The sequence below is a fragment of the Arachis hypogaea genome, chromosome 19, assembly GCF_003086295.3.
Source record: "Arachis hypogaea cultivar Tifrunner chromosome 19, arahy.Tifrunner.gnm2.J5K5, whole genome shotgun sequence".
In the NCBI taxonomy this organism is placed as follows: domain Eukaryota; kingdom Viridiplantae; phylum Streptophyta; class Magnoliopsida; order Fabales; family Fabaceae; genus Arachis; species Arachis hypogaea.
This window is the reverse complement of record NC_092054.1, coordinates 7,617,212-7,629,520: the sequence shown is the minus strand read 5'-3', so window position 1 is coordinate 7,629,520 and position 12,309 is coordinate 7,617,212. Positions and strand designations below refer to the sequence as shown.

General features: G+C 31.2%; 1 protein-coding gene across 1 annotated transcript; it reads left to right on the top strand.

Annotated features, from left to right (window-relative positions):
• Positions 1–4,014: 4,014 nt before the first annotated feature.
• On the top strand, positions 4,015–11,035 carry LOC112780023 (ABC transporter C family member 8). Its single transcript, XM_025824368.2, is given in 13 exon segments — positions 4,015–4,354; positions 4,618–6,596; positions 6,770–7,090; positions 7,182–7,268; positions 7,518–8,138; positions 8,344–8,508; positions 8,600–8,894; positions 9,023–9,237; positions 9,358–9,663; positions 9,965–10,028; positions 10,233–10,472; positions 10,650–10,742; positions 10,745–11,035. Coding segments are annotated over 13 exon segments (4,443 nt in total). The 5' UTR covers positions 4,015–4,329; the 3' UTR covers positions 10,777–11,035.
• Positions 11,036–12,309: the final 1,274 nt, after the last annotated feature.

Sequence of the window (12,309 nt, the reverse complement as noted above, 5' to 3'; positions counted from 1 at the left end):
TTAATTATATAAATAATTATTTAAAAAAATAAATATAATTAAATAATTTTATAAAATATTTTATATTATTAATATATTAAAATTAATTTTTATAAAATATTGACTAATTTTAGCTCATAGAAAAGTCATAATAAACAAAACAGGACAGTCAACAAAAAAAAGAGAGAGGACGTGTTCGACTAGAAGACTATCAAGAGGTTTGATTATATTATTGAATATTCACTACTACATACTAATAGATAGTCACGTGTAGAAAAGCAATCATGGAGAAAGAGAGTGCAAGTTTGAAGTTTTAGGTCATAAAAGAGAAGTAACAAAAAGAGAATTTTGATTCTATTATTAACTTGTAGGGCGTTAAAATAGGCTAAATCTATCGGGTTAGTCTATTTATTCGTTTAAATAGGCGAGTTTTGTCTTTAAAATTAAGTCTGTTTAAATTTCGGGTTAAACGGACTGAACCTGATTAACCCGAAAAAATGACGGGTTAAACGGGTTAATCTGCGGGCTAAACGGGTGGTCTGTTTAATTTTTTTTATATTTTTTTTAAAAAAGGTAGCACTTTTAGTTAATATTTTTTTCGATCTGACTCGAAAATCCGACCTATCAACTAAAAAAATATTATTTTTAATGGTTTTTGACTTAAAAATGATATTTTTTGTCAAAATATTTTTCAAAAAATAAAATAAAATGATAAACGGACTGGCCCGTTTAACCCATCGGGCTGACCATAAACGGTCCGGACTAGAAAATTCTAGCCCGCGAATAAAGCAGACTTAAATGGGCCAGCATATTTAACCTGCAAACTTAACGAGTCGGACCTAAATGGGCCGAATTAGTCCGTTTGACAGCCCTATTAACTTGTACAACTATTATTAATAAGTACTATAACTTTTTCAATATCCACATTTATTAATGTGTCTATTGATTGGCTCTATTTTTTTCTTTTTAAATATTTATATAATTTATTAAATTAAAAAAAATTAAAATTGCTATAAATTAAATAACATAATTGTAATGTTTGTTTAGTAGTAGCATGATATATATGACATAATAAATAAACACTCCTGCTACATATACAAATTTTTTAATAAATAATTTAAATAAATTAATTTTACTCCTCCAATGTTTGTATTTTGTATTTTTTTTCTCTTATTTTTCTTCTTTCTTCTTCTTTTCTTTTTTTGTTGTATTTTTCCTTTTTTTTTTTTTTGCGTTACCTCTTCTCCGTATATTTTATTTTCTTCGTCGTTTTTTTATTTTTGTTGTTATTGCTATTTTTTTTCTTCCTCCTCCTTCTATTAATTTTGTAATATTATTTTTTTTGTTTAATTTTTTCTTCCAAAAAAATTATAAAAAAATAAAATAAAAAAATAAAGAAGAAGAAGCAGCAAAAGATGAGAAAGAAGAAGAGGAAGAATTTTGAATTATGTAAAATTTATCAATATAAATACACCGAAAATTCTTAACAATACACATAAATATCTTAGTTTTACACTAAAATTTATTACAAATACACAAAAATATTTTCTTTAATACAAAATTTTTTTCTCCTTCTTTTTTCCTTATTTATTTATTTCTTTTAGTTGAATGAATGCAGGTTCATCCTCTTCTAAGTAATTTTGCGGCATTATGTATTTTTTCTTCTTCCTTGTTTGATTTTTTTGGTTTTTATTCTTGTTAAGAGAATAAATAAGAAGAACTTTGAGAAGGTAAAACAAGAAGAAAAAGATGAATAAGGAAAAAAAAGAAGATGACGAAGATAATAATGAAAAAGAAGAAAAAGAGGAAGCAGTAAAAGATGAGGAGGAGGAAGAGAAAGAGTTTTGAATTTACAAAACTTATCAATACAATTAGGGGTGGCAAACGGGTCTAAATCCTCCGAGTCAACCCGCGTAACCCGCCAAAAAGGCGGGGCATGCAGGATGGAAAATTGAGACTGTCACACTTCGAAAGCCTTCCTAACCCGTACTGCTTAAACCGTGGGTTTTGGCGGGGCAGGACAGGCCTTCCCGCGCGGGCCCAACACTTTTTTTTGTCATTGTTGGTTTTATTATTTTGTTTCAAAAAACTTGGTTTATGATTATGTTTATTACATATTTATAATTATAAAAGACTTCAATGTTTATAAATTTAGAAATTATACTTTTTTTTATGTCTTTAGAAATTATAAATTTATTAAAATGGTTGTAAAATTATATATATTATTTAATATTTAATATTTAATAGTAAAAAAAAGGAGATTTGGCGGGCTTTGCCAGCTAGTCTACCGTTAGGCGAAGCGGGGTGAGGTTTCAGGACCGTCTCATTAGGTGGGACGGGGCGGGCCAACCCACCAGATGATGGCTTTTGGCGGGACGGGGCGGGCTTTTCCGTTTGTCACCCCTAAGTACAATACATAGAAAGTTCTTAACAATACACAAAAATATCTTAGTTTTACACCGAAATTTGCTACAAATACATAGAAATATTTTTTTTAATGCTGTATTTTTTTCTTCTTTTTTCCTTATTTCTTTCTTTCTTTTAGTTGAATAAATGTAGGTTCATCATCTTTCAAAAAATTTTGTAGCATTATGTGTTTTTTTTGTTTGATTTTTTATATTTTTATTCTTGTTAAGAGAATAAAACAAGTAGGGGTATCCGCGGATCGGATCGGATCAGATATAGCCGAAAATTTGATCCGATCCGCACAATTTCCATCGGATCGGATCGGATATGATATCCGCAATTTTTAGTGCCGGATCGAATATAGGATATATCCGCATAATTAAACATTCTCTTTTTAATCATATTTCTATGTAAAAAAAATTCGATAAAAATATTTCTTTCATACTTTTAAACTTATTTATTTCTAAAATATTTTTAATCAAATAAGTAAATATAATACCAAACATATATATTTATTTATTTTTTAATTATTATAGTGCGGATCTGCGGATCGGATCGTATCCGCAATTTTCGGATCGGATGCGGATATTTACCGCGGATCTGCAGATATGATCCGATCCATGGACACCCCTAAAAACAAGAAGAAACTTGAAAAAAATTCTATGATAATGATAACAATAACAATAGCGATGATAACGATAATGATAACAACGATACATATAAGAAGAAGACGACGATGACTATAACGATGATGATCATAATGATGAAGATGATGGAGGAGAAGGAGGAAAAGGAAGGAGAAGAAGAAAGTCCAATAAAAAAAGGAGGAAGAGGAGGAGGAGATAGTACAACAATAACAAAAGAAAAAAATCAACGAAAAAAATAAAAAGAAAAAGACGAAAAAATGACGAAGAAGAAGAAGGAGGAGAAGAAGAAGAACATGTAAGGACGCGTGAGTGTAAATGACTTGTATGTAGAGATTAATTGATAAATAAATATGAAAATAATTACAATTTAATAGTAAAAGTTTGTGTAATTAAAATTTATAACTTAATAGCCAATGAATTATAGCTCAAATGGCATAGTCTCCCATACTCATTTAAGAGGTTGCGGGTTCGAGTCTCCTATCTTTGGTAAAAAAAAAAAATTTATAACTTAATAATAACAAATTTGATGTCCGCTTCACACCAAAATTATTTAGAGACACTGAAATAGATATTGGCACCAAATAAAATAACATGGAAACGAAACATACGGATCTAAGTATGCATGTTTGCATTATTTTTTTTTTGAAATTAGTATATAAATTAATTAAGTCTCCCCTTATATATATATACAAAGAAGAAAGAATATCATTCCACACGAATTAGATCTAAGAGCCTCACATATATAAATTGCATCAAATATTCAAATGTATGTAGGGATTCTCTATCTCTTTTTATTTCCCTTAAATTTCTCCACCGCATAAAGGGAGGTACCAGTACCCAATTATAAAATCTATGGATAAGATTAGAATAATACAAAATCAAAGTCATGGCTATTATGAATAACAAAAATATTACGTATAAATGTATAAAAAATTAACTATTAAATTAAAATATAAATATATACAAATTATTATATTTATCATATAAAAATATATTTTTCGAAATTTCATTTACTGCATTGGTTAATTAGTTCAGGAGACTAGTCTATATAGTATAACCTTAAATACACCAAATATTAATTAAACTCATAAAAAAAGAAAAAGAAGAAACAGTTGAGCAATGCAAACTCATCAATGGCTAAACATAGGTACGTAGCTGAAAAAGGCACATTAAATATATGTAGGAAGTGGAAGTTGTTATAATTCAATAAATCATCCCTCAAAACCTTTGTTCCTCCATTCTCACTGCTGCATAAGAACCACAAAACCAATCAAATAAAGCTCCATATACAACAAAAATGGCTTACTATGGGAACACGATAGGTATAATTCACTAACTTTGAATATTGTTATTGTTTTTTATTTTTAGTATGTGTATGTTAGTTGCGTCAGTTTTGTGATTTTTTATTATTAATCATCATCATGCAATCTGTTTCTTCTATGATTTTTGTTTAACTAGTTCATGTTTTTCTGCACCATTGAATTTCATAAAGTTTTTTTTTTTTTTTTATTACAAACATTTTTTTCCAACTTTTCAAAGCTAATGTTACATATAATTTGATTCTTTTTGTCTATAACTTATGCAGGTGATGATTTCACATCATGGAGTAGTTGTCTAAAGAACTTTGATTTCACTTCATTATGTACTCAAAGAAGCATAGTGGGGATCACAAATCTACTTTTTGTGTTTATGTTCTACACCGTTTTGCTTATTAGTTTCATCAAAAGAAGTTCTTCAAGAAATGGCAATACTAGCGACAGAAGAAAGAACAAGTTTTTCATATTTGTATCAGTTTGTTGTGCTCTTATCAGCATTGGTTTTGTCACAATTGGTCTATGGAATCACATGAGCTTGTTATCTTACATTGTAAGAGGGATTGTTTGGATCTCTTTATCATTTTCCTTGATTCTTCAGAGACAAAAATGGGTGAAGACTCTCAGCACTTTCTGGTGGATATGTTCTTCTATTTTGGTGTCAATTTTGGATATTGAAATTCTTTTCAAGGATCATGCAATTGAGGTTCTTGATGTGGTGCTTTGGCTTGTGAATTTGTTACTTCTATTATGTGCTTTTCAAAATCTTGGTTTCTTTGTCACACAAAGTGATGATAACCAAGGTGATGCAGATTTATCTGAGCCTCTTTTGGATCGAAAAGACGGCGAAAATGCACGAACAGGACTATGCAATGCTTCCATTTTGAGTAAATTGATCTTCTCTTGGATTAACCCTTTGCTCAAATTGGGTTACTCAAAGGCACTATCACTTGAAGACATTCCTTCAGTTGTTCCTGAAGATGAAGCAGATTCTGCACACCAAGTGTTTGTTCTTGCATGGGAGAATCTTTTAAAGGAAAAGAGAAAGAACAATAATAATAGTACCAAGAACTTGGTTCTTTGGTCTCTAGCTAGAGTTTACTTAAAAGAGAATCTTTTGATTGCAGTCTATGCATTGATTAGAACTGTTTGTGTTGTGGTTTCTCCACTTATACTCTATGCTTTTGTGAACTATTCAAATAGAAGTAGCACTGAGAAAAATCTCAAAGATGGTCTTTCTATATTGGGGTGTTTGATTGTCACAAAGGTGTTTGAAACATTGTCTCAAAGACATTGGTTCTTTGATTCAAGGAGATCAGGTATGAAGATGAGGTCTGCTCTGATGGTGGCAGTGTATCAGAAACAGCTAAGGCTTTCTAGCCCTGCTCGAATGAGGCACTCCGCCGGCGAAATTGTTAATTACATTGCGGTGGATGCATACAGAATGGGAGAGTTTCCTTGGTGGCTTCATGTAACATGGGCCTGTGTATTGCAGCTTATTATGTCTCTTATAGTCTTGTTCGGTGTTGTAGGTCTCGGTGCTCTGCCTGGCCTAATCCCTTTCATAATCTGTGGACTACTCAATGTGCCATTTGCAAAGGTGATACAAAAGTCTCAGTCTCAGTTCATGTTAGCACAAGATGAGCGCTTAAGATCAACTTCAGAGATACTTAACAGCATGAAGATCATCAAGTTACAATCATGGGAAGAAAAATTCAAGAGCTTGGTTGAGTCGCTTCGCGCGAAAGAATTCATATGGTTGTCTAAGACACAGATCATGAAGGGTTATGGCTCAATTCTTTATTGGATGGCTCCTACAATTGTTTCTGCTGTTGTCTTCCTCGGATGTGTTCTGTTCCATAGTGCTCCATTGGATGCAGGGACAATTTTCACAGTTCTTGCAACATTGAGGATCATGTCGGAACCAGTTAGGATGATCCCTGAGGCTCTCTCTGTTCTTATCCAAGTTGTGGTATCTTTCGATCGGCTTAATACCTTTTTGCTTGCTGAAGAGTTAGGCAGTAATGAAATTGTAAGGAGTGTTAAGCAAAGTTCAGTTGGTGACAACAATGCTGTAGAAATTGAAGGTGGAAACTTTACTTGGGATCAGGGGTCAGTGTCCCCAACTTTAGCTGATGTGAATTTGGAAGTGAAATGGGGGCATAAAGTAGCAGTTGTTGGGCCAGTTGGAGGTGGAAAATCATCTCTCTTGCATGCAATACTTGGAGAGATTCCAAAGATTTCAGGAAATGTGAGTTATTGAACACCACAAGTTCTTGTTCGTTTATTATCATGCCAAATTCATATTTATAACTTCGAGTAAACCACAAATTTTTGGACTATTTTGATTGTTTACCTTATCATTTTTGTATCTTATACATTTTTTCTTATCCTTAAATGTCATTTCATGATAATGCTAAACAGGTTAATGTATATGGCACCATAGCATATGTTTCTCAAATTTCTTGGATCCAAAGTGGGACAGTTAGAGATAACATACTCTTTGGCAAGCCAATGGACAAGAAAAGATATCAGAATACCATTAAGGCCTGTGCCTTGGATAAGGACATCAATGATTTCAGCCATGGCGATCTGACAGAAATCGGTCAGCGAGGGATCAACATGAGTGGAGGACAAAAGCAAAGGATCCAACTAGCTAGAGCAGTGTACAATGATGCTGACATTTATCTCTTTGATGATCCTTTCAGTGCAGTTGATGCGCACACTGCTGCTCATTTATTCAATGTAATAAATATTTCACTTTGGATTCTCAATCACAACAAAACTATTTATATTTGAAATAAACTAATGTTTTTTTACATTTATGAAATTATAGGAATGTGTCATGACAGCTCTTAGGGAAAAAACAGTCATTCTAGTGACTCATCAAGTGGAGTTTCTCTCAGAAGTTGATAAAATCCTGGTAAAGTATCTCAATTTTGTTGAAATTTCAAGTGTGAGTCATTTAATCTCACATTGGTTAAGTTTGACTTAAGTGAATAATATAAATTTGGAACAAAGCATAGGCTATTCATTTTGATGTTTTGGGTCAAGATGTAGCATTTTTGTTAAACTCTTTAGCTTTCTCTTGACCACTTGACACAATTTTGGTGTTATATTCCATTACATATTAGAGACTAATTCATGTCAAATGTCACAAAACATGTTCCAGGTGATGGAGGGAGGGAGAATTACTCAGTCAGGTAGTTATGATGATATCCTAACAGCCGGGACAGCATTCGAACAACTTGTGACTGCTCACAAAGATGCAATAACAGAGTTTGATCGGAACAACCAAAACCAAGGAGGACCTGAAAATAATAAGGCTATGACTCCTCCAGAAGAGTCTCAAGGTTCTAATATCTCTAAAACTCAAAGTGAGGGTGAGATTTCTTTCAAGGGTCAAACTGGCTCACAACTCACACAAGAGGAAGAGACAGAGATTGGTGATCTTGGGTGGAAGCCATTTTGGGATTACATTTCCTTCTCCAAGGGGCAACTTATGCTGTGTTTGATGATATTAGGACAATTTGCTTTTGTTGCTTTGCAAGCTGCTTCAACCTTTTGGCTTGCACTAGCAATTGAGATGCCAAAAGTGACTAGTGCTGTTTTGATTGGGGTTTATGCATTGGTGTCATTTAGCAGTGCTATTTTTGTGTATCTGAGGTCTTTGGTATCTGCACTTCTTGGATTAAAAGCTTCATCAGCCTTCTTCTCTAGTTTCAATAAGGCTATCTTCAATGCTCCTATGTTGTTCTTTGATTCAACCCCTGTAGGAAGGATTTTAACCCGAGTAAGGCTTTTTTATATTGGAAATAAACTACTCCATCCGTTCAAAAATAACTATTGGATTGGCAAAATTGGTCCATGTAGAAATCAACATATCTGAATAGTTATTATTAGACGGAGGGAGTATATAATATGAATGTTATTCTTTACTCTTTAGGAGTTAATTAATCATTATTCTAACTCATGAAATATAATCTCCTTACTTGCAGGCTTCATCAGATTTGAGTATTCTGGATTTTGACATACCTTATTCCATCACTTTTGTAGCATCTGTAGCTATTGAAATTGTGGTGATCATTGGTATAATGGCTTCAGTCACATGGCAAGTTCTAATAGTTGCAATTCCTGCTACACTAGCATCAAAATATGTTCAGGTTTGTCCACTTTTACTGTGCAACTTGCATTGAACTCCATGTTATTTCATTTTATTATTACTATCTTCAATTAATTTTTTTAATATAAAAGGGATATTATCAAGCCTCTGCAAGAGAAATAATAAGGATCAATGGAACAACCAAAGCACCAGTGATGAATTTTGCAGCTGAGACATCACTTGGAGTGGTTACTGTTAGAGCATTCAACATGGTGGATAGATTTGTCAAGAACTACCTAAAGCTTGTGGACACAGATGCATCACTATTCTTTCATTCTAATGTGACCATGGAATGGTTAATTGTAAGGATTGAAACACTTCAAAACTTGACAGTCTTCACTGCAGCCTTGTTACTTATTCTAGTTCCTATGGATTATGTGTCCCCAGGTAATACTAATATTACATAATAAATAAAACAGTTATCATCATGGTTTACCAATTCGATAGTTTTGGTTGATCAAAGAAAGTAACTAACAAGCTAATACTGGATTGATAATGTTGGATGGTATGTGCAGGGCTTGTGGGACTTTCACTTTCTTATGCATTCACATTGACACAAGCACAAATATTTTGGACAAGATGGTTTTGCAACTTATCAAACTATGTTATCTCTATTGAAAGAATCAAACAATTCATTCACATACCAGCTGAGCCTCCTGCTATTGTGGAGGATAACAGGCCTCCAACTTCATGGCCATGGAAGGGTAGAATTGATCTTCAATCCTTAGAGGTAAAAAAACTAATCCAAAACATATTCATATGTTTATCAAATGTACTTATTCACTAATTCATTTTTACACTGATATCAAAAATTCAATGCTAATAGCTTGTTTTTCGACATTGATTTCAGATTAGATATCGTCCGAATGCACCAATAGTCCTGAAAGGGATCACTTGCACATTCAAAGAAGGGAGTAGAGTGGGAGTTGTAGGAAGAACAGGAAGTGGAAAAACAACACTTATAAGTGCTCTGTTTCGATTGGTTGAGCCTTCAAGAGGTAACATTATTATTGATGGGATTGACATATGCTCATTGGGGTTGAAGGATTTGAGAATGAAGCTTAGTATTATCCCTCAAGAAGCAACTCTTTTCAAGGGTAGCATTAGAACAAACTTGGACCCCTTAGGCCTTTACTCAGATGATGAAATATGGAAGGTGAACAACTAACTCCAAAAGTTCCAAAAATTAGAAAAGCATTTTCTCTCAAATTTCTTTCAGAACTACCCTTCTATTAAGGGCTAATTGTTTTAATAAAACACATGATGCAAAGATAAATTACAATTTGATTGCTTCAAGGAATCAAATTGCAGATTACAAAAGTTTAGGAGATAAATTGCATGCACTTGAGTGAAATTTCAAGAAAGTAAATTGCAATTTACCTCCCAAAATTTTGGATTCTAGGAACATTACTTTTCATTAAGTAAACATTTTCATCAGAAATTTAATATTTATATAGGCTTTAGAGAAGTGTCAACTTAAGGAGACAATCAGCAAGCTACCAAGTCTCTTAGACTCATCAGGTGAGTTATCTTCAGGAACTTTAACTCAACAATTTTACATTGAAGCAACTTTAAGGAAATTCTGTCCTACCATTAGTTTTTTCCTAACGATATTATGATTAAGTGTCGAATAGCTAAGAAGGGTCAATATAATTCTTTGTAGCTAATGCTATATGTTGTTCCTTGTAAAGATCTATTGAAATCTAATTATGAGTAGTTTTGCAGTGAGTGATGAAGGTGGAAATTGGAGCTTGGGACAGCGGCAACTGTTTTGTCTTGGAAGAGTACTTCTTAAGAGGAACAGAATTCTTGTTCTTGATGAAGCAACTGCATCCATTGATTCTGCTACAGATGCCATTCTACAAAGAATTATTAGAGAAGAATTTGCAGAATGCACTGTAATAACTGTGGCTCACAGAGTTCCAACTGTTATAGACAGTGACATGGTCATGGTCCTATCTTATGGTATGTTAACTGTTATAGATTCTTTTCTATTTGTTCTTATTTAATTATATATTGATGAAAAAATGTACTAAAAAGTGACTCCACCAAATATTTTCTTAACAAAATGAATAAGTATTTTAATTTTTTTTAGATAATAAATTTAAATGACTAAAATATCATTTTATTCACTCGTCTAAGGGAAACTATTGGAATATGATGATCCTTCAAAGCTTATGGAGACAAACTCATCATTCTCTAAGCTTGTAGCTGAATATTGGGCAAGTTGCAAGAGGAGTTCTCAAATCTAAGAAGGCAACAACCATGAATAATTCCAAGAGGAGTTTTTGCACTTCTTGTTATTGAGTATTTTTTCACTTTTTGGTCAAGTCCTCTTTTAAAAGAAAAAAGTTAGAGTTGTTATCAAAGAAACTTTATTTAGCAGAAAAAGAGGAATAAAAAAATAATATATAACACACTTGATCAAATATGATTGAATAGTAGACATGAGACACTTGTTAGAAGAATAAATTTATGTATGTTCAAAAGGGAGAGACGAACTAAAATATTATTATGATCGTCTTGAATTTGTTTTTGCAACAATTATATATATATATATATATATATATATATATATATATATATATATATATATATATATATATATATATATCATCTCTATGGATCTAGTTCATTCAAGTTATTCAAAAGTGTTTTTTTTTTTTTAAGGTAAGTTATTCAAAAGTTTATTGTATTTCATATATTCAAAACTCAACAGTCTTATGTTTTAGGTAAAGTTTTCTTTTCTATTTCAAATTTGTAAACATTTTTTTTTGTCTAGCTAGATAAATCCTAAGAGATCAGACATAACGTTTGAAAAGTAAATCTATCTTAAATTTAATCAAGATCAATTTTAATATTTATCCCTCTCATGAAGTGGCTTATAATAATCATGCAAAAAATAAAGAAATAATATGTGATTTAGACAAAGGAAAGTCAAACAAAGATATATGAAATAGTATTGACATAACCAAGTACAATTTATATGATATATAAATTTATTGGGAAATATCTAGACGAGCTAAAAGCTTCATCATCACAATAAGAATAATAAATACCGCATTGCATTAAAATATGTTTTTATTTATTCTTCTGGCTTGCAAACTGGCAAAGTTTAAATTCTAATTTTAAATTGGAACTGCGCAACTTAATTGCATGTGCGTTAATATTCCATGCACGTACTATATATTAATTTTTTAATGAACTTAAAATGTAAAAACCGAGGGTTATTTTAAAATGGATGGTATTTTTTTAATTATATATAAATTTATTTTAAATATTTTTTAGAATAAATTACTATTTTTAATTATAAAAGTGTAAAATATTGACAAATTTAATCATAAATGATCGAAAATTAGTTTTGTACTCATGAAAAATAATTTTATGTAATAAATTAAAAGTATTTAAACATTAATTTTATTTATGTATATTTCAAATTTTCATAAATAGCGAGACGACAATTTTTTTTTTTATTTTAAAGGTTAAATACAAAGTCAGTTTCATTCATTTATTAATAAATTTGTTAATATTCTAAACTTTTTTTTATAAAAATAATATTTTGTTCTTTTTTTTTAAATATTTTTATATCACTTGCTTATTTTTTATTTAATAATTTTTTATTCTTTAAAATTATCAAACCTTCTAATATTTTACAATAAACCAGACTTAGTATTTAAGTATTTTAAATAGTCTACATAACAAGTACAAGCTAAATTTAGACCATTAAATTTTATTACAGATTGGGTAAAGCCTAATCTGATCTAATCTATTTTCATTCCCACACTGAAAAACTTAAAATAAG